The sequence below is a fragment of the Eublepharis macularius genome, chromosome 8 (assembly GCF_028583425.1).
Source record: "Eublepharis macularius isolate TG4126 chromosome 8, MPM_Emac_v1.0, whole genome shotgun sequence".
Lineage (NCBI taxonomy): Eukaryota > Metazoa > Chordata > Lepidosauria > Squamata > Eublepharidae > Eublepharis > Eublepharis macularius.
In genome coordinates this window covers 34,530,095-34,552,325 of record NC_072797.1, presented here as the reverse complement: position 1 = coordinate 34,552,325, position 22,231 = coordinate 34,530,095, and the positions used below count along the sequence as shown (strand labels likewise).

At 41.4% G+C, this 22,231-nt stretch overlaps 2 protein-coding genes across 5 annotated transcripts in view; both read right to left on the bottom strand.

Moving 5' to 3' along the window:
- The window catches only part of IPO11 (importin 11), a 268,026-nt gene that overhangs the window by 186,206 nt on the left and 59,589 nt on the right, over positions 1–22,231 (bottom strand). The gene's annotated exons all lie outside the window — the stretch shown is intronic.
- KIF2A (kinesin family member 2A) overlaps positions 1–22,231 on the bottom strand; it is a 58,145-nt gene that overhangs the window by 28,815 nt on the left and 7,099 nt on the right. For 2 of the 4 annotated variants that reach the window (XM_054986576.1, XM_054986573.1), the window contains exons 2-6: positions 13,666–13,760; positions 12,715–12,831; positions 8,020–8,074; positions 3,048–3,170; positions 2,481–2,581 (exon numbers count right to left, since the gene is read on the bottom strand). In XM_054986576.1, coding sequence (XP_054842551.1) covers positions 2,481–2,581; positions 3,048–3,170; positions 8,020–8,074; positions 12,715–12,831; positions 13,666–13,760 — 491 coding nt within the window. Of the gene's footprint in view, positions 1–2,480; positions 2,582–3,047; positions 3,171–8,019; positions 8,075–12,714; positions 12,832–13,665; positions 13,761–21,821; positions 21,881–22,231 lie in introns of all 4 variants that reach the window. The other 2 variants (XM_054986575.1, XM_054986574.1) reach the window with 2 other exon arrangements.

The following is a 22,231-nucleotide window of genomic DNA, read 5'->3' as shown; positions in this document are numbered from 1 at the left end:
CTGAGGATTCTGATGGTGTACTGTCCACCATGCAACCCATCAGTCTCCCTACCTGAGCTGATGGAGGTGCTCTTGGATGTAATGCTGGATTCACCCAGGCTGTTAGTCCTGGGGAACTTCAACATACACGCTGAAGACATCCAAAGTGGCTCAAGATTTCATGGTCACCATGACAACCATGGGACTGTCCCAACATGTTAGTGGCCCAACGCATGTGGCAGGGCATACTCTAGACTAAGTCTTTTTGGCTGGATATGGAGATGGTGCTCTGAGTGTGAGGGACCTTGATTCAATCCCTTTGACATGGTCAGATCATCACCCGTTGAGATTTAGACTTAAGGTTGGGCTTTTCCTCTCTGTAAGGGTGGGGGACCCATTAGGATGGCCCACCCTCAGAGGTTAATGGGTTCAGATGGTTTGAGGGCTCAGGGAGGAGGAGTCTGGCTGACATGGCTGGCGCTTCTGTTAAAGCCCTGGTTGTTCTGTGGAATTCGGAAATGACTTGGGTGGTTGATACAATCACTCCTAAGTGCCCTCTCTGTTGTACAGTTTGTACACCACCGTGGTATAGTCCGAAGCTAAGAGTGATGAAAAACTTAGGAGATGGCTGGAGTGCAGCTGGAGGAAAAGTCCCAGTGAATGCAACAAAACCCTGGTATGTGCCTATAATTGGGTATATTTCGAGGCAGTGAGGGCAGCAAAGAAACAACATCTCACTGGCTCTATTCAATCCTCTTTTTGCCACTCAGAGGAGCTTTTCAAAGTTGTCCAAGACTCATTAGACTAGGGCCCTAGGGACACCTTGGAACCATCTTTGGCCTGCTGTAACCTACTCGTTAGGCAGTTCCAGGGAGAAAAATGGCACATTCATCAGGACACAGACTCCAGAGTTATAGCAGTTGAAATGGTGGAGCTATCAAGAACACAGTCTTGTCCAGTTTTATTAGATGAGTTTCAGTTGGTACAGCTTGAGGATGGGACAAGGTGTTTGGACAGATTCAAGCAACCATCTCAGTACTGGATCTTTTCCCCTCCTGGTTTTTAAAAGCCAGCAAGGGAGGGATAACTGGCTGGGCCAGAGAGGTTATCAATGCCTCTGTGAGAGGGAGTGGTCCCATCCTGCCTTAAGGAGGCAGTGGTGAGAGTATTTCTTAAGAAACCTTGACCCATATGATGCTGATGATACGCAGCTATATTTCATCATCCTTTTCATCAGCAGCAGGTGAGGCTATGGATGTGTTCAACAAGTGTCTGGCTATGATAATGGACTGGATGAGGGTTAACAAACTGAAACTCGATCCAGACAAGACTGAGATGCTGTTAGTAGGTGATTCCTTTGACCAGATGAGGGGTGTTCAGCCTGTTCTAGATCTGTTCACACTTCCCCTAAAGGAGCAAGTTCATTGCTTGGGGGAGCTTCTTGATCCACCTTTGTCACTTGAGGCTCAGATTGCTTTCTACCAGCTTCGGTTGGTGGCCCAGTTGAGCCCCTATCTGGATATGGATAGCCTGGTTTCAGTAATTTATGCTTTGGTAATCTCCAGATTGGATTACTGCAACACACACTATGTGGAGCTGCCCTTGAAGACAGTTCGGAAGCTTCAGGTGGTGCAGAATGCAGCTATCATTTTAATAACTGGGACCCGGAGGTTCGGACATATAAGACCAATTCTGGCCCACCTCCACTGGCTGCCTGTATGTTTCCAGTCCCAATTCAAGGTGCTGGTTTTAACCTACAAAGCCCTATACAGCTTGGGACCACAATACCTGTCAGAGCACCTCTCTTGGCCTCAATCTATCCAGACACTGCACTCAGCCTCTGGGGCCTTCCTCCAAGTGTCAACTCCTCAAGAGGCTCGAAGGGTGGCAACTAGGGGAAGAGCCTCTTCATGGTGCCCCCCCCATCTTTGGAACAACCTCCCTGCTGCAGTCCACCTGGTGACTAATCTGCGATCTTTTCAGCACCAGGCTAAGCCAGCCCTCTTTACAGAAGCCTTAAAGATCTCCTTAGTATTTGCGGGGAGGGGGGGGGCTCATTATGATTAGTTTGATGCCTCTGTAAATTGTTTTTATTGCTTTAACTGTTTTAATGTTCTTATGTTATCTTATATTAATTTTAATGTCTATTTATTGTATTCATTTAATTATATTTGTTGTAAACTACCCAGAGAGCTTTGGCTATGAGCGGAATAGAAATGAAATGAAATAAATAACTTTTTTTAAAGAATGACTGAGAAGGCTGCTACAATTTCAACCAAAATATGTTCAGATGCTTGCAGAATTATTCAAACAACTTTTTAAGTCTCTGGTTCTCAAACATTACAACTTAACAGCAAAAGTATAGCTCTGTTTTCATCCATTCATTTTTAGAAAGCTATCATCAAGATTACAGTTCTAGAAAGCTGAAAGACTAACATTAACTGAAGTAAAGAGCTAGAATGTAAGCACAATTATAAATAAAATTAAAATGCAATACAAACCTGAGCCCGTTTCTCTCTTAGTTCCTGCTGTTGTAATCTTCTTTTCTCACGTTTTTCTTGCAGTTTTTCAACCTCTTTCACACAATTAGATTTTCTACGTGCTTAAGAGAGGGGGAAAGTAATTTTTTTGCTGTGCATGTAAGTACAAAATTTATTAGTAAAATTTTTATCTGCCTTTATTAACTAATTTCCTAAGAAATTCAGCACAAACTGGGCTTAAGACTGTAAACTTAACACTACATATTTAAGGGAACCGGGCAAAGGAAAGTGACAGCCCAGAAGATACTGACCCTTAAACATACACTGACTTATACATGTGATTCTCTTGGTTTGACCTACTAATGAGTCAGGTCAATTTTCATTCTCAGTCTATAGTTTTAGAACAGCTGATGTTTTATGAATATTCTGTTACCAACACGAGAATGGAAGAACAATCACACTGTGGTTTTTTAAAATAGACATAACATTGGTACAGACTATTCTCTACTTAATGAATTACATAATTGTCCAAGAGAGTATACATGTAATGCCTAAAATGAATGAATCCTTGATACATGATTTACATACAAGGGGGTCCAAATTCCTTTTTTGCAGCTTGAACTGGAGATATATCTGAAACACTACCATTCTGTTGTGTAGAGGAAGACTGTTCAGGAAGCTGAGTAGGCCGCGCACGAGCAGAACCAACCACTGAAAGTTAAATACAAATTAGAAAATATAGCTACTACTAGACAGCAGGAAATGTCCTTGTTTTTTAGCACAAGTTATTCTAAATTATCACAATATTTTCAAAATCCGAGACAATTTACTTTTAGGAGAAACTATAAAAACATATTCTGGACACAAGCAGTTCTTACCATGAGACAAACCAGCACTAGAACTAAAATACATAAATCATCAGCCCTTATGTTAAAATTGATGCCTCAATATCACAATGTATTAAAGTCAGGATTCATTTCAAAGGTAGCTGAACTACTAAATCCAATCTCCCTTTGCAATATTCCAGTTTACCAAAACAAGTTGTACCAGAACAAAATTGGCAGAGAAGCATTCACAAAAAAAGGTGGTAGGAGGTTTCTCATATTTTGAAAAAGCACCTGCTCAGCCACCATCTGCATATCAGTGCAGGTATTACATGAAATGGCCACATAGATTAGATTTTCAATGCCCTGTTCCAATATATTATTCACTTGATTTTTATCCTGCTGTTTGACCAGTATACCAAAGTACCTGACAGTCCTTCATAAAATGTGATAAATTCCCTGGTAAAAATTTAAATGATAGAATGAATGGATCTGTGGTAAGATGGGTGGATGGGAGAAAACCAGGCTGGGGGAAAAAACCCAAACTTTAAATATGCTAAATTCAGAAGGAAAACAAAATAAAAAGCTGAGAAATACAACCTCAACAAACAAAAAACCCTCCATATGTAGAGAATACGAGTTCCTCTAAACATTAGGGAGTGGGAATGTTAGAAAAAGCAACACACAGTTGGTCCAGGATAAGGTGTCCGAAGGCATCTTCATCTGACTACCTTCCTGCACCGGGTCTGTCAATGGGCAGTTGGTCTTACACAGCAACTGTGGTAGGAAAGGGGTCAGTTCTACTGAACCTGGAGCAGGCATGTTATGATATGATATATATTGATAAGAGGTGTGCAGAACATTTTACCAAATCCAATGACAAACTAGTCAGAGGCAGGAGATGGGCTGTATAGGGGTTTACTCCATTCCAGGCCTCTAATACATCCCTCTTATGCATTGTTCACACTGGGCATAAAACCTAAAAAGTTCTAACTATATTGTACAATTCCTTGTGTCTGCCAGCCCAGACAACTGGGATAAAGACTGGAGAAAAGTGGCAAAAATAATTTCAAATAATGAAAGGACGAGCAGTTGGTTAGTGTAGTGGTTAAAATATCAGACTGCAGAGGCCCTGGTTCAAATCCATGATCGGGGACAGAGGGTAGCGCTCGGGGAGAGGGTGTCATCTCGTAGGCCACTGGTTTGTGGTGTGCCACAGGGAGCGATACTCTCTCCATTATTATTTAATATCTATATGTGCCCCCTCGCCCGGCTGGTGCGGAGTTTCGGGCTTGTGTGTCACCAATACGCGGATGACACCCAGCTTTATCTGTAGTTGGACAGGCAGCCTGGATCGGCCCCTGATGCCCTGGAGCGTGCTTTTGAGGCTGTGGCTGGTTGGTTGAGACAAAGTCGGCTGAAATTGAATCCCACGAAGACGGAGGTCCTGTATGTGGGTCATGGGGAGATGGCTTTGGGACCCCGGCTTCCTACACTTGATGGGGCAGCACTTACACTGGCCCCGAGAGTTAGGAGCCTGGGGGTGATTCTGGATTCCTCCCTGAAGATGGAGGACCAGATCACTGCAGTTGCCAGGTCTTCCTTTTATCATCTTCGGCAGGCCAGGCAGCTTGCCCCTTATCTGTCTCCCCGTGACCTGACTACAGTGGTCCAAGCAATGGTCACCTCTAGGTTGGATTACTGTAACGCGCTCTACGCTGGGCTTCCCATGGGCCTGATCCGGCGGTTACAGCTGGTACAGAATGCAGCAGCGCGGGTCATTGCTGGAGCACCGGTGTGGGAGCATATTACACCGGTGCTATGCCAGCTGCATTGGCTGCCAGTGGAGTACCGAATCAGGTTCAAGGTTTTGGTGTTAACCTACAAAGCCCTACGCGGACTGGGACCGACGTATCTGAGGGACCGTCTCTCACCATATGAGCCCCGGAGGACTCTCCGCTCTGGCAGAAAACATCTTTTAAGTGTTCCTGGCCCTAGGGAGGCCCGCCTGGCGTCGACCAGGGCCAGGGCCTTTTCAGTCCTGGCCCCGACCTGGTGGAATGCTCTGTCTTGCGAGACAAGGGCCCGGCAAGATTTGCTTGCATTTCGCCGGGCCTGTAAGACAGAGCTATTCCGCCAGGCATATGGCTAACGCCGGGCAGTGCCCACCCCCCCCATGAAGGGGGGGTTAAACCATCACCCCTATGCAAACACAGAGGCATGTATGAACCACTATGCAGCATGAATTGTTATATTTAATGTTTTTAAATGTTTTTAAATGTATTATTTAATGTTTTTAAATGTTTTTAAACATGTTTGTATTTGTTATCCGCCCTGAGCCTGCGAAAGCGGAGAGGGCGGAATATAAATATAATAAATTAAATTAAATTAATAAACTAAATCCCAACTCTACAATGAAGTGCACTGAGGGACCATGGGCCATCAGCAGTCTCTCTCAGCCTAACCCACCTCACAGATCTGTTGTGAAGGAAGGAAATATGTTTGCCATTCTAAGTGCCTTGTAGGAAGGGTGAGATTCTAATAAGAATGTTCTAACTGATATTCTCTAACCAATGTTCTCTGTGCAGTCTCACAGCTGGATTCTGAACTTGTATAGAGCATCCTCAGAGAGACCTTCCACAGAGCATAAGAACCACTTTTCTGCACTTGCTCTGATGGGTGCGATGAGCACCTAAGAGCCAAGCTAGAAGTGACACCTGCCACAAGGAGGACACGTGTCAGTTTCCCAAAAGGTTTGACAGGAAGCGTAGGCGTCCCCATCAGTGAATCTCTCAATTCATGTGCCCTATACTGCTCCATGAATTCCCAGTTTGTTGAGGGGGTCTTCAGGGGTCATCTTTGCCAGGAGCTGAGCTGGTGGCGGCGGGGGGCAGTGTGTGCAGGGAGCTCACCTTGTGCCAGCCCAAGGGACTCCCTGGCAGTTGCTGCTGCTCCAAGCCCTCTTACATCGTTTCGCCGCCAGCTGGCAAAACTGCCGACAGCCGGGACTATAGGGAGTGCTCCACCAGCAGCAGTGCCAAAGCTTCCTGAGCTGCGCCGTGGCTCACTCGCCCCACGCCTGCTCCACCCCCACCACAGCCTGCCGGTCTTTGTGTGAAGCAGGCATGGGGCAAGCAAGGTGCAGCGACGATGAGGCGGCAGCAGGCCATAAGAGGGTCCTGCCCCTGGATTTAATATGAAAGATCAAGTGAGACAGCAGTGCACAGCGCACATAATTGCCTGAGGTGGCAACACAGATACAGATTTTTTTTTAAAAAATCCCTTAGTTCTGACTGTAGAATGCTTCAAAATTTCATCTTCATTAAGAAGATCCTTACAGAAAGAAACATACATAGTGTCCTTTAATTCGAGGTAGGGAGTAATAAGCAAAATGACAAAAGAAAGTCCCCCTCATTATAGATGGAGAATATAACGTAAGGTGTCCAATAGACAGCCCGACTAAGGATTCACATTTTGTGCATAAGTACAAGCACAAAATCTAGTTCAGAAACCTAGTTCTGATGGATGGATACCAAACACGCAGAACTGCTGAAACACTGGAAGAGATAGTCAATACAGATGTCTTTTCCACAATGTGAAACTGACTGTTTTGACACTGAGGTACAAGATTCCCTTATGAACTTGAGACAGGATATGTGAAAAGGGTGACCGGCAGATTATGCAACTTTTGGACAGACTTAGCAGCTTCGTGGCCACATCAACCATGTCTCACATGGGCCTATATGGATGTTCTATGGGCAAAATGGGTAATAGGGAACAAGCATACAGGAATAATCCTATCCATTCCCTCACAAATGCATTTCTCATTAATTGTGTTCCTGACTTGCCCTTGACTAAAGCTCAGTATTTGTGGGGTTAGCAAAAAAAGTTCTAGATAAATGTCCAAATAAGTTGCTCTGGTTCTGCTCAAGATACCAGATATCTAAATACCTCCAGCCACAATAACTGGTTTCACAGAGCCCTTCAAACTGTGCTGCCTGGCATGTATTTATTTGATAATGACACTGACTGGTGCTACCTGTACAGTTCTGTCTTCTAGGAGACCTGTATAACAAGACTGGTGTTAGCCAGGAAGACACTGAATCCAAAGGCCCTTTCCGACAAGCAGTTCCAGAACTCTACACATCAAAGATATGGTGGCAAAAGGGAGTCCAGTACTTATCTGACAAAGCAAATATGTTGTGTACATAATCTGATTTAATAAAATGTATTAAAATGTATTAAAATGAATAAAATGTAACTAAGCTAAAACAAACAGTTCAAAATAATGCAAGATTCCCTAGCTATAAGAAAATGAACCTAATAGGAAAACTTCACAGAGAAGATTCTGAATGAAGCTGCTATCACAGTCTAAGGGAAAGAACTTCATATGCATTTGTCCCATCTATCAGAGCAGACACAGAAGTCATTCCTGTGGTCACTGGGTGGGAGAAAGCTCTAGAAGGTTACAAGTGTGCTCTGTACAGGAGCACCCAACTGTGGAACTGCAGAGAAACATTTTACAGTTTTACTGTTACATCAATAAAAAAAGAGAACTGCAAATTAACGGCTGGCTATGTTAGCTAGTGAAGTGGGAAGTAGAATAAACCTATAGACAGTGCCTTCTGTGGAAGGAAGTAATAAAGAAAATGTTTCATCAGAGCATGACATAATTAACAAAGTAGAATTTATTACTTTATATTCTAAAATGACAAATGAATTAACTAGTAACTTACCTCTGTTGTCTCTAGTAGGAGCTTCAATTTTAGAAGGAACTACAGTCCTCCGGTTCTAAAAGAAAAGACAGCTATAATCTGCAGTTGTTCAGTATTGTGTTATTTGCTCTAACATTGTTAGAGCAACATTGTTCTGTACTGTGTTATTTGCTTTTAAGATAGACAAACAAGTTTAAAGATGAACAGACCCATTCCTCAAACAGAGGGAATAGGAAATCAGTACAATTCATACTTGGAATACTTCTAATCTCTTCCACAAGAAAGGAAACAATTATACACTGAGTTTTCTAACGGTGTTCAACTTGCCAATGAAGCACTGGCAGGAAACAAACAACAGAAACAAATGTCAACTACTTGATCTTTTTTGAAAAGATGTATTAAAATTACTTTCACACAAAGAATAGGGGTTTGAATTGCCTTGTTACAATTTTATATACTTTATCATATTCAGCTGTACAACTTGTTTCACTAGAGGGCTATATTTCCAAGCACAGGGGTTTAAAGAACCAGGTTACACTTTTCCCACTTCAGCAGCAGTGACTAGCTCTTTATATCCCAAAGTTCCAAAGATCAGTTCTACTGGGGAAATGCCCTACTGGTTTGGGGACATGGAGTACTTCAGGGGCTAACTTGAACCATCTGCAACATTTTATTTCAGGTGTCCTTTACAGTAATAAAGCTACATATTGTATTTTAAAGAGTAGAGCTCTTTAAGTCCCCAAATTTTGTTTCTCATAGCCAAATTCAAAATATTTCTAGTCAAAACAAGATACCTGGAAATATTGGGAAAAGGTAGGAAAAGGTAGAATGGATCAGCTTTGTTCTACTGGCCTGTATCCAACCATCCATGTTCTCCTGCACTCTTCATCATTCCTTCCGCTCCTTCTGACAATCATTTTCAGAGTTGAACAGGTTGGGGAAGCTGGACTGAGGAGGAGCGAGGAAGTGAAATCACTCCTCCTTCCTCTTCTACACATGATGCTCCACAGAAGCAAGGGGGTCATTTCATTGCCTTGTTCTTTTCCACTCCAGTCACCTGACCCATATCTTCCATGCATAGATGGTTGGATACAAGTCATCATATAAGAACCTGAGGATGCTGCATTGGACAGAAGTACAATTCCAATTTTTCTCCCTGGTTCAAGTTGTTCAAAAGGGACTAGGGCTGTGTGATTCGAGTTTCGCTTCGGGTAAAGATACCAGAAGTGGACCCAATCCAGAAAGCTTCGGTATTCCCGAAGCGGGGCCAGCATGCTGAATACCGAAGCAAAGCTTTCCTAAGCATTCAGAAATGCTTCGGGGGTTGTTTAAAGGGCCACGCCGCTGCTTGCAAGCAGCGGTGGGGCCCTTTAAACATCAAAAAAAAAACCCCAACTACTTTGCAGTGGCTCCAGGCCAGCTCCTCTGCCACCGCGCTGCTGCTGCCTGAGCCTGCGGGGTGGTGGGGAAGGCCGGAGGCCGCACAGCCTTGTGCTGCCGCCACCCAGCTGATAACCCTCCCGCTGCCAGGTAAGTGGGTGGGGGTTGGAGGGGTTTCCCCAGAGGGAGTGGGGGGTGGAGGGGTTGCCCCAGGGAGAGTGGGGGGGAGTTCCCCCCTCACTTCAGTATGCTCCAAATCTTCACGGAGCATACCAAAGCGATTTCCAGAACTCAAATCCAAAGCGGCGATTTGGGGGTATTCCGGATCAGTTTACTGATCAGGAATGCCGAATCTCCCCACCAGTGCACAGCCCTAAAAGGGACCATGGCAGAGCCTCTTATTTGACCAAAATTCTTCCTAGTATTAAAACAGTTTAACTTCTGAGGTTTCAATCCATGCCGTCAGCCATTCCAGATGGTCGCTACACACAAATACCAATTGATGCTTGTTTCTGTATATGTGGAGCTTCAGTCCCTGAAGACCCTCCCCATTATCTGTTGTTCTGGCCTTTGTATATCAAGCCCAGAAATAAATTTCTTGGAGAAAGTTTTAAAAACACTAATTCTTCTCCTGTGGCAGAAAATTAACCCTCTTTCTTTCTAACCTGGATCTACACATCCCCTATAGAGCAGCACAGTTTGCCCTGGCAGCTAAGAAAATCAGAGCTCAAGTGGTGCTTAATGGCTGAGACTCCGTCACTTATATATAATAGGACTGTGCGCTTCGGGTTTTGCTTCGGGTAAAGTTACCAGAAGCAACCTGATTCAGAATGCTTCAGTATTCCCCGAAGCCGAAGCAAAGCGGAAATGCTTCAGAAAGCTCCGGGGTTGTTTAAAGGGCCCCTCTGCTGCTTGCAATCAGCGGCGGGGCCCTTTAAACATTAACCCCCCACCTCCCCCGCCACCTACCTTGCGGTGGCTCCAGGATGGCTCCTCTGCCGCCGCCGCCCGAGCCTGCGGGGTGGTGGGGAAGGCCAAAGCTGCCTCCTCCAGCCCTTCCCCCTCAAATGGCCACGATGTGCCAGTGCCGCAGCGGCCATTTGAGGGGCAGGAAGGGCCGGAGGAGGCGGAGAAAGCCCTTCATGTCCCTCAAATGGCCACTGCGGCACTGGCACGCCATGGCCACTTGAGGGGCAGGAAGGGCCGGAGGCGGCGGCTCCGGCCTTCCCCACCACCCCGCAGGCTTGGGCGGTGGCGCAGCGGCAGAGGAGCCGACTGGTTCCAGGCCACGCAGCCTTCTGCTGCCGCCGCCGCCACCACCGAGCTGATAACCCAGGTAAGTGGGTGGGGGTTGGAGGGGTCTCCCCGGGGGGGTGGGGGGTCTCCCCAGGGGAGTGGGGGGTGGAGTGGTTGCCCCAGGGAAGGTAGATGGTGGTGGTGGGGAGTTCCCCCCCTCACTTCAGTATGCTCCTAATCTTCACGGAGCATACCGAAGCGATTCCTGAACCCCGAATCCGAAGTGGCTTGCCGCTTCGGATTTTGAGGTATTCCGAAACGGGATTACCGAATCTACCCACCCATGCACAGCCCTAATATATAACAAAGGTGCTTATATGTTTTAAGTAATTTTTATAGGTTTTTAACATCATACTTTTATTGTTTGGGGTTTAAGTTGTGCTTATGTGTTTTACTTAGTTTTATTCATTTGATTGAGATGGCCTTTGGCCACATGCACTATATATTCTGAGCTGAACTTAAGGTACTTTCTTGAAATCACCTTTTGTAAGTGAAGTCTCTCAAAGGTAGGGAAACAGTCTTAAAGCTATCACTGCACAAAAGCATTCCCAAAGAGCTGGTAATGGACTCTACCTTTACATTTATTCAAAACTTTTAAAATCAGACACAGCATTTCTTTTATTTAAAAATCCACCTTTTTCTATACTTTTAATCTATGATACCTTCACATTCAGAAACCCTCAAATACTATTTCTTTATTCTTAAATTTGAGCTAAATAGTGGTAATACCTGAAATAACACCTTCTAACCATCTTAAGCACAGTAAATCTCCCAAATGAGCCTAACCTATAATTTTATCAGAGATCAAAATTTAACTTTTTTTGAAATTCAAGTCTACCAATTTCTCAAACTCAGATAAAAGCACACACAGATACCCATCTTTCACTAAATCACATCTTTCTCAAGTAAAAGAAGTGGGGAATCAAACCCAGTTCTCCAGATTAGAGTCCTGCCTCTCTTAACCACTACACCAAACTGGTTCTCGAACAGCACTGCAATATGACAGAGCAAACCATCTAAGTAAAAGAACTGATATTTTAATGTAGCTCTGAAAATGAATTAAATAAAATCTTTAAATTCATTTAGTTTCGAAACTTTAGTATTAAATCCATTACAAAGCACATTGAATCTTCTGAACTGCTTAACCAAGTTGATCTGCAGGAGGAAAAGTTTTCTATTTCTTACTGTGCAACTTTTGGCATAAAAAGAATCATCCTCCTTTAGCATCAATGACCAGAACATGGCAATATTAGCAATAAACAACACTATTCTAACATTTCCCTAAAGATATTTTTTTGGACCATTTAGTTGACGTCTTGATTATATTTCAAAGACAAGCAATAAATGTTTCTTTTAATCAAATGCGTAATAGGCTACAAATAAAAAGTGCCACTTCACTCTTATGTTCATTTTACAGTGCAATCCTAAACAGATTTAAACCAGTTGAAGCCCACTGATTCCAATGAGCTCAGACTGGAGTAATACTTTTTAGGATTGCACTGTTAGTCTCTCTCAATGTTTGAAAAAGCATTTGGTAGAGTGAAGTGGCACTTCTTCCATTCTCCTGAAACTGGGTTAGATTCTGCAGAGGGTTACTGCTGATGTAGGTGGGCGGGAGCAATATTAACAAGCTACGATCTCATTCTGTTCCTAACACTTCCTTGTCTCCCAGATGCAGCATTTTGGGGCGCATTCTGGGTTGCAGCAAGAGGAGGGAAGATGTTTTAGTAACAGAAATCCTTTCATCAGTGGAAATGTTTGGCAGGATCCAAACAGCTATCTTTAATATTTATCATTCTAAACTGTTAAATTCTTGAATAAAAATCACAACTAAGTGGCAAATTGAACTATGGAAAATTCAGTCAGATTGTATGGAGTATATAGCACTAATCCACACTGTGACACTGAGAGATCTCTGTCTTTTGGTGCTACACCTCTGAAGATGCCAGCCACAGCTGCTGGCGAAACGTCAGGAACTACAATGCCAAGACCACGGCAAGACAGCCCGGAAAACCCCCAACAACCATATATAGCACTAACCTTCACAATTTTGTTTACTTTAGCTGAAGGCGTTGGAGGTGGTGGAGTCTCTGGGCTGGGATCATCATCTTCAGGAGCAAGATCCGGGTTAAGTGAAAATATACTTTCCAAGTCAATCTGCACACAAAAAAATGGATCTTATGTGACAGTAAATACTAGCTTTTTTCTATTTTAAACAACCAACTGACCCACCCAACTGGTTTAAAACTGTATGCCAAGGTTGTTTTTGCATACTCAGTCCATAATGGCACTGTAATTATTTCATCTGTGTGCATGTATTTGAACTAAGTGAGAGCCACCCTTAACGCATCCCTTAGATTTAATGCAGTTGATTCCCATTATGTAATTTCTCCTGAAATTTAGATATTATCTCAAATTTCTGCACTCACTTTTAAAAACAAGAACCCTGAATTCGTAACTTAAAAAAGGTAAAACGCATGTGCATTTTGGAAATTTCTTCCCATGTGAACTTTTTATATCAATTAGCAGGTTCAAGAAAAAAGACATGTTCCCCCAATACCAAAAGGATTTTCCTAAGAAAATGTGTTATTTCACAAATGCAGAAAACTAAAGGCCTTTGCTTCACTAATACGCATTCAGTGCTCTGAAAGAACTGAATGTTTCATCATAAATGTCTATTATCCACTATACTACTGTACAGACCAATGAAAAACAATATAGGCTGACTCCATAGAATGGATCTATCCAGTCTCTCTCTGTGTCTTCAGCAATTACTTTGCCACCTTAAAAGCTGCTCCTACGGATGAGGAAATCCTCAGTAACAATAAGGATACAATGCAGGGAGCTGGAGGTCAAGTGGGAAATCCACAAAAAATGCTGATCCCCCAGCTAAGCCAGTGCAAGCAAAAATGCCGTCTCACACAACAGCATCTTTGGATCCATTTTAGGATTTTAGAACTCCTTTCTTGATGATTAAAAACGGCAACGTACCTCTTTTCCTTTAGTGTCACCATTTTCAATCCACTCAACTGTAACACTTTCATTTTCCTCATTTAGAGATGTTACCATAGCTTCATGTATTCGGCCTGGAAAAGAATCATAAGCATTCTTTCAACAGCTTATAGAATCTCCCCTGTAATTATTTTATTTCTCTCTTTATTATTTCATTTGCAGATTCACTGGGTTTTAAGAAAAAGAGATGCATCACAAACGCTTTTATTCTTATACTGATGAATTATATTTCTAACAATATAAAGCATTATCCAACACAATATAAAGAAAATACTGCTATCATATGTGGGATGTCCAGAAGAAGACTACTAAAGAAAGTTGCATCAGAGACTGTTGTTGTTAAATTTGCCCAATATGGCACTCTGGAAAGGTAACCTAATCACTCCATCTTAATCATACCACAGAATACAGTATATGGCATATTACAGCACGTATTACACCATATTTGCAGTTCTTTCTCCCCTAATTGGTCAATAAGAAGAGCTGTGGATCAGTGTAGAAATCTCTGTTTTACAAGCAGGAGGTCCCTAGTTCAATCCCTGGCATCTCCAGTTAAAACCATCATGCAGTAGGTGATATGACAGACCTGAGACCCTGGAGAGCCACTGCCCGTCTGAGCAGATACTACGGACCTTGATGAACTGACAGTCTGATTCACTATAAGACTGCTTCATGTGTGTGTTCACTGCTGAACTAAGACCCCACAACTCCAAACCTACACCAATGTGCACATATAAACTGGCACTCTAGTTCTTCCACTTTTCTAGCTGGTTTCTGGATCCCACTTATTACTAGAGATGGGCACGAACTCAAATACAAACCAAAATTCATGACGAACCAGGCTAGTTCATAGTTCGTGAACTAGTGGTTCATCAGATCCCATTTCTGACAAACCGCCATGAACTTTAGGCTCGTTCATTTGGTTCGTTTTTCAGTTCATCACTGCAGACAGCCTGGTGCCGATCAATCAGTTTCCTAGGCAACAGGGGATGGACTTCCTGCAGACCTTCTGCTGTCCTGGAAGTGGCCTTCTGCTGACCTGGAAGTGGTGGTTTGCTGGCCCAAAAGTGACATTTTCACGAACCAAAATGAACCGATTTGTGAACCAGGGCAGGTTAGTGAAAGTTCATGGTTCGTGAAACATTACAAACTATGAACCACATGGTTCTTTTTTTTCTGGTCCGTGCCCATCTCTACTTGTTATCTCAACCTCATGGTTGATCTACTTCCTTAATTGTGCTGAATTACTGTGCTTATGTTGAACCTCCCCTCCCTTGGACCTCACCCTTGCAGCTGATTTTCTGGATCCAAGTCAGCTTCTCCAACCTTACAGCTGGTTCACTTTCTAGACTGCCACTCTTTGACTGAAATCATGGAGCTTCCCCCTCCTTCCAACCCTGAAACTGCATCTCTGGACCTACATTTCATCACATGCTCCTGGACTGGACTTTTGCCCATCTTTTCTCTTCAGAATTGCCCCAAAGTTAATTGTCCAGGTGATGCATGTTGTGTCTTACACATATAAAGGACAATTTTGCATGTTACAGCCTTGCACAGGTACCTATTTGGGTAACAATTCCATGTAAACAAACTCTAAACATGGAAATAAACAGATACGCTAACATCTGTTTTGGAGAACTAAAGAAGCTACATGTGTACATATGCACAAGTCACATAAACAGCTGGAGATTTCCCTGTATCTATCACATCTGCAGTTCCCACAACTGATTAGGTAAGTTGTTGTTCAGTTTTAAAACATCTGGTTTCCTGAGAGCTGCAGTTTTGAAACTATAAAGAACGCCCAGACTGAGCACACAGTTCCCTTGCCCTCACATAAACATCATCTTTGAATCATAGCCTGTAACTACAGCATTGCAAAGAACCTCAAACTACTCACTAACCCACCTCCACATACATACCTATGCTAATTTGAGATGTATCTATCAACTCTTCTGCCATTTACAAAAGCTTCCTTGTCTGGCTGTTTGAAAGTGGTTCTTCCTACAATTGGTAACCAAGCAGGAAGGCATTTACAAGCCTGCATAAATGCATCATTGTTCCTGATTCAATGGCTTAAGATTAAAAGATGACCAGAGAAAACCATGAAAGAAGTATTACTGTATGTGTTCACACTTCATTCTTTTTTCAGAGGAGGAAAAAGAGACAAGAAAAAAAATACCTATCCTCTCTGCTATACTGTCAGGTAAAATGCCACAGCATTTTAAGCATGATAACATTTAATAATTCTGACTATAGTGTAATTATTTTCCTCATTTACAATTAAAATTGGCTCACAATGCAGTATTATACAGTGGCTACCACTTGTTAGGACTCACTCTTATTAAAAAGTGAGCCACTATCAGAAATTTCTGTTTCAAAACTAACAATACTTTTTTGCAGTCCCCATAAAAGAGCAGTGTTAGTAATTTCTCTTGCATATATAATTCAATTACTGACTGATCAGGCCCAACCTTCTTTAGAAGACAAAACATCAAGACAACGCTCCAAACAGAAAGTCAAGCAGTATTCTTTTATTGAGAAAAAAAATTCTCCACACCTCTAGGGGCTCATAGAAGGAAGTTCACAGTGCCATCCTAAGCACAATCCTGCTTGGGTCTATTCAATGGGGTTTACTCCCAGGAAAGTGTACCTAGGCTTGTACTGTAAGTTTCACTTTCCTCTTATCAGTTTCCAATTTCTTTCTTACAGCACTCAGTCTCCATTTTGTAGGAATTTGAACAAATATCCATTTAATCCTGCACTAATGTTGAACTAATTAATGCAGCTCTTTCAATTGCTTAGATGAATCCTTGTCAAAGACTTTATCTCCTGCCAATAACACAATGACCGAATTTAGTACACCATGCTGAAACAGTGAGAAGGCACCCCTTCTGGATAATGACCTACTTTGGAATACAAAAAGGATTGAAAGAAGATTGCAAAATACAAACATCAAGGATTTTGCTAATTCAACAACTGGCAATTTTCATGTTACGAGTATTTATAAAAATTTCTACCTTTCAATGTGAAAAACAATTTTTGAAAGTTTACGACATTGGAAACACTGAATTCTATAATAACCTATTAAAAACATGATTGAATATTGTGTTGCCAAAATTATTCACATTCAAACAATGAACATATTATTTGGAACATGATATAGATCTCTGTAGTATACATAGGGATTATCATTATCTAACACTGTGGACAGTCCTACATACAAGTTTTCATGCTTTATATTTTGTCCTAAAACTCATTTCACTCATTCAAAAAAGAGACAGCATTTCATAGCAATTTTTTACCAATACTTCCTAAAATATTCCATTTTTTCCATCAGAAAACTGGGGGGGGGGGGAACTCTTCAGAAAAAAGTAGGGGAGGATTCTGAACTTTTTTAATTTTTAATCGGCCTTATCTTTATACCCAATATGCAGTGAAATGAATCTCCCTCGTCAAAAGGGGCTGGTTTCCAACCAGCAAACACCTCTACATTCAGCTATTCCATCTCAGTCAACAATACATCTAGGGACTATACCAGAAATTTTTGCATCACTTAATGTGTCATGTTAATATTTATGCTTGGCTTCAATTTGATTTTCATATTTCTACAATCCAAATCCTACTGTACTAATTATTGGATGTCCCTATTACACGTACTCTGTGTAATCTTGCCTTGAGTCCCAGTAAGAAAAGTGGAATCTAAATAACGTAAATAAAATAAAGAACCAAAACTTCTGTTCCTAGGTTTGTTCCAATAGAAAAGTTAACCTGCAAGTCATCAGCATAATGATGGTATCTCAATCCCTGTTTAAGATCACCTCCTTCAGAATCCTCACATAGGTAATTGTTAACATTGATAGTTACATTCCACCTTTCCAAATGTATCACCTGAGCAGGATCACAATAAAACTATAATGTTCACAGCACAATCATGCAATCAGTGAAACAATTATCCATAAAGCAATTACTATTAAAAACAATGAAACTGCAGTCAAAAGAAAAAATACAGAATCTGTCAGAGAAGGCACAAGCAAAGAAAAGAGTTTTGGTAGGACATCTAAAAGGACTAGAGATGCCAGAGGCACTTACTCAAAGTGTTCCAAAGCTACTGCACAATACACCTAACCTACACACTCACAGGGCTTGGAAACAGTGGAAATGTGGGCACTGGTACACAGTGTTCTTATTAAAACCCACAAATTTTAGGGTTATTGACTGAAAAGATTTTTGAAAAGACTAGTAGGTGGGTCTGAATAGTTTTTAACCTTGATTTGTATATAAAAAAAACCCTTCATGTTTGCATTCTTGTGCTTCTGGAAAGCGATGGAAAGAGTTTGGGCGCTCTTGCAGTCTGTGCTGTTTTCTGTACCCAGGTTTGTCTAGTGGAAGTTTGTTTGGTTCCTGTATTGACAATATACATCCATTTAGCATTGTCCCAACTAAAAGATTCAAAGCAGTATGTTGCATTATTTAGAATTTCTGAACATTTTTTAAAGGCAATCACATATAATGTATCACACTAATTAGAGGTTATCAAAACGCAGCTGTGGTGGCAAGGCCATTATTTTCTAAGAAGGCATGTAGCTGGTATAACACCCAGAGTTAGTGAAAGGCATTCTATGCCACAGATGCTACTTGAACATCCAAATTAAGGTTAGCTCTAAAGCATTCCTGAGCAGCAAACCTTTCTGAGAGATGCAACCACCCAAACTGGGCACCATTTCCCTGGTCTGGCATATTTCCTCCCAAGGTTACTTTAGTCTTGTGTGGACAGCTTCAACTTTAGGCCTTACTGGCCCATTACCAACTTTACTCATTCAATACATCCACTATTTAATCAAGATCATACTAAAGAGAGACAGTTGGATGCCCATCAGTATACCGATGGCTTCAAACAGTTCCATATACGTTAAACAGCACAATGGGAACAGCACACCACAACATAAAAGCTACACAGCTGAGCAGAATTCCACCAGCATTACTTTCTGGAATCCACCTGTTTGGTAAAAGCAAAACGATTGATGCACGATTTATCCCAACAGGCAATTTAGGCAGCTACCATAGTCAATGGCATTAAAAGCTGCTGAGACAACCAGAGGAATCAACAAGGAAGCACCTTCCCCATTTCTTGGCAAAAGTCATCTATCACAGCAAGCAAATCAGTATCCACATCAAAACCAAACCAGAAACATGTCCGGAAAAAAAAAACCAGTTATTATCTAGACCTGTTTCAATACTGAAAAGTAGAGCTAAAATACTGAATAAACTTGTGATACCTCAGCCTCCTAGTCATCCATCCAAGTTGTGAATTTAATGTTAAAAGAATGTTCTGTTGCATCCTTTTTTATAAAGCTGTTTATATTCAGAGAAATTTAAATGCCAAAAAGGAAGACGTCTAAAACTGAACAATTCTTTCCCATAATATAGTGACCAGCAAGGTGAATGCAACTTTGTGCTGGTGCATGAAACAATGAAAAGAACCCCACTGCCAGTCCCATTGCTCTTTTCCATAAACATAGTTCCAAAAGAGCAAACAAGTGAATCCTTCAAAAAAGTCGTTCTCTCCATCTGCCAATGACATAAGCCATTCAAAAAAGGGGGAATATTAAGAGGACCAAGGGTGGCTTCACTTAGGCAGCTTGAATAAAACCACCGGTATTCTATATAGTGTCCCACAATCAAGTCACAGCTGGGCAGGAATTATCACCCCTATAAAAAGCAAATTATCAATTTGCAAAATTATATGTATATTGTATATTCTTAATAATGACATTCAGGTTTTTGTCAAAAGCTGACAAGCTCATTTTCAGGCTGCCAAAATACAATAAAGCAAAAAATGAAAACAAAGGAATTGCAATGAGGGTAGTAAAATCAAAAAGAGTCCAGTAGCAGCTTTAAGACTAACCAATTTTATTGTAGCATAAGCTTTCGAGAATCAAGTTATCTTCGTCAGATGCATGGCACGGCTAACTCCTCTGCATCAATGAGGATAGTGTTATTCAATCACTGCTATAGCAATGATAAAAGGATGCATAAGGACATATGTGAAATGCAAAGTCATGCATAAAATAAACAAAAAAATGCTGAATCACAGAGTCTAGTATCAGACTTATTGGGAAAAGAAATTGGGTGGGGCAATTCTCTACCACCCCACCCATAAGACTCAGAAATGTTTTGGTGTGAATCTTGAATATTTAGCAAGTCTGTTTTAAACAAACTCGTCAAAAAGTTTCAAATTACAGCTTTCAAGTTATCTACAAGATTTTTCTTACAGACTGGTCAGTTCTTTATTTATGCCATTTCACACCTGCACAGCTTGTTATTCTTGTTGCACACCTTTCTGAACAGTTATTTTCCATTATACTTGTTAACACTTTACAGATAATTTTATTAAGGCAAAAGCAAAGGTTTTCCAAAAAAGCCTTAAAAAATGTTTCTTGAAGAATTCCAAAAGTTAACTTTTTACCCTGGTTTGTTGCTATTTGCACCCCTATCAGTTGCAATTTTGACACAATTTCTGTTAGAAAATAGTCCTTCCAAGTAACATTCAGTCAATCAGATCGCTGTAGCTGACCAGGGATCCAAAAAGGCTAGCAAAGGACTGCTGTTGTATGCTGAATTGATTCGTTTAAGTCAAGGTGATTTAAATCAAAATTTAAAATGTCTAACAAAAAAGAGCACTTTAAATTTTAATCAAACTGTTCCATTATTACTGACATACTTCCTAAATAAAAGTGCATACTATTTGGTTTCTATGACTATTCAAACATATTTATTTAAAACTGGATACTGTTTATATAGCCCAGGTTTATATAGCCCATGAATATATAAAGACTCCCTATACTAAACAAAGTCAGTATAAGCACAATTTATTTTATTTATTTATATTTCAATTTATATACCACCCATCCCCAGGGGCTCTGGGCGGTGAACAGTTAAAATCGATAAAAACAAGAACTAAAATCAATATACAAACAAACAATATAGTTTACGCTGAATGCCAGTGGCCTTTTCATATCTCAGGCAGAAGATCTATCTCAGTCCTTTTACCAGAGATCCATTTAACTAAAAACTGCAGACTAAGCCTGGGACTTTCTACATGGAAGGAAATTTTCACCTGTGAACTATGTGAACTTCCCCTGGTCACAAGCAACCAGATAATTGGGTGTTTGAAACGCAGCCCCAAGGGTGTAGTTTGGTATGTATCACCCTCCCAGGTACTTCCCTCACTTTTGAATAAGCACTTCTGCTGCAATACAGTATGTCACCTTTTTTCCCATAGATACTATCAGAGTATGTGTAGTAACTGTATAGGATTGGGCAATTCTACAAAGCACACAAAAAAGCGAAACCTAGCTTTTGAAACAAGGGGAATAGACAAGGAAGTAGAGAACAAAGCCGTACATAGCCTGTTACAATAGATATCTTGGATGGAAAATAATAATAATGTGCTTATATACTGCCCTTCTGAACTGATTAGCGCCACACTCAGAGCTGTGAACAAAGTCAGTGTTATTATCACCACAATACAGTTGGGGAGCTGGGGTTGAGAGGAGTGGCTCAGCCGAGGCCACTTGCTGAGTTCATGACAGTATAGGGAATCAAACCAGCAGAGTACTGATTCATAGTCCAGCCACTTAACCACTATGCTACACTAGGGAAATAGATTTAACAAAAGATTGATTCTGTTTACAGGCAGTTGTTAATAACACTAGATTTATTTCTATCACTTTATCCTGCCTGTCCTCCAGGCAGCCCAAGTAAGTGTACATAATCTGCTTCTCCTCCATTTTATTGTCGCAACAGCCCTATCTGGTAGTGACAATACCTACTACAAAGTTACCCAGTGACCTTCATGGTAGAGTGGGAACCTTAACCTGGATCTCTGGTGCCAGTACAACACTCTAGCCACTATACACATCAGATCTCTCATTCAGCTTCTGCTGTTTATTGTTGCAATAGCTATTGACCAGCAGGAGGAAGAACGAGTGTTGCAATACTTACAAATCACTGGCTGCTGCTACTTGTCTGGCTGACTATGAAGCAGGTAGCTGGCTTGACCAAGAAGCAGGAACACAAAGCAAATGAACCCTATAGTACAAGAGTGTCAGATATACCATACAAGTGCTACTCACCTTTAAAATGTCACATCATCAACTAAGCATGTTGCCCATCCTCAGGAGATCCCTTTTCTCTTTGTGTGAAAGAAAAAAAGAGGAGATGCTGCAAGAGTATGCACACTTGCTCAGAATGAGAGAACAACTTCAGCAGCAGTGTGCTCCTACTTACTTGAAGGTAAGAATGTTTACTCAAAAGTAAATGCTTTTGATTTCCCTTGTGCTTCCTCATCCCGACCCCCTCCATAAGACTGCCACCTTTACTCTAAAAATCACCAATGATCTTATTCCCAGGCCGACTTCCTTCATAATTATAGGTATCCACAATGTAAAAGTGATTTCTGACCAATGATAATTTTGAACTGTGATATAAAGGGCAAGTAAATAACTGGGAAAATACATTAAAATTTAATTCTAGGTGAGAGTTC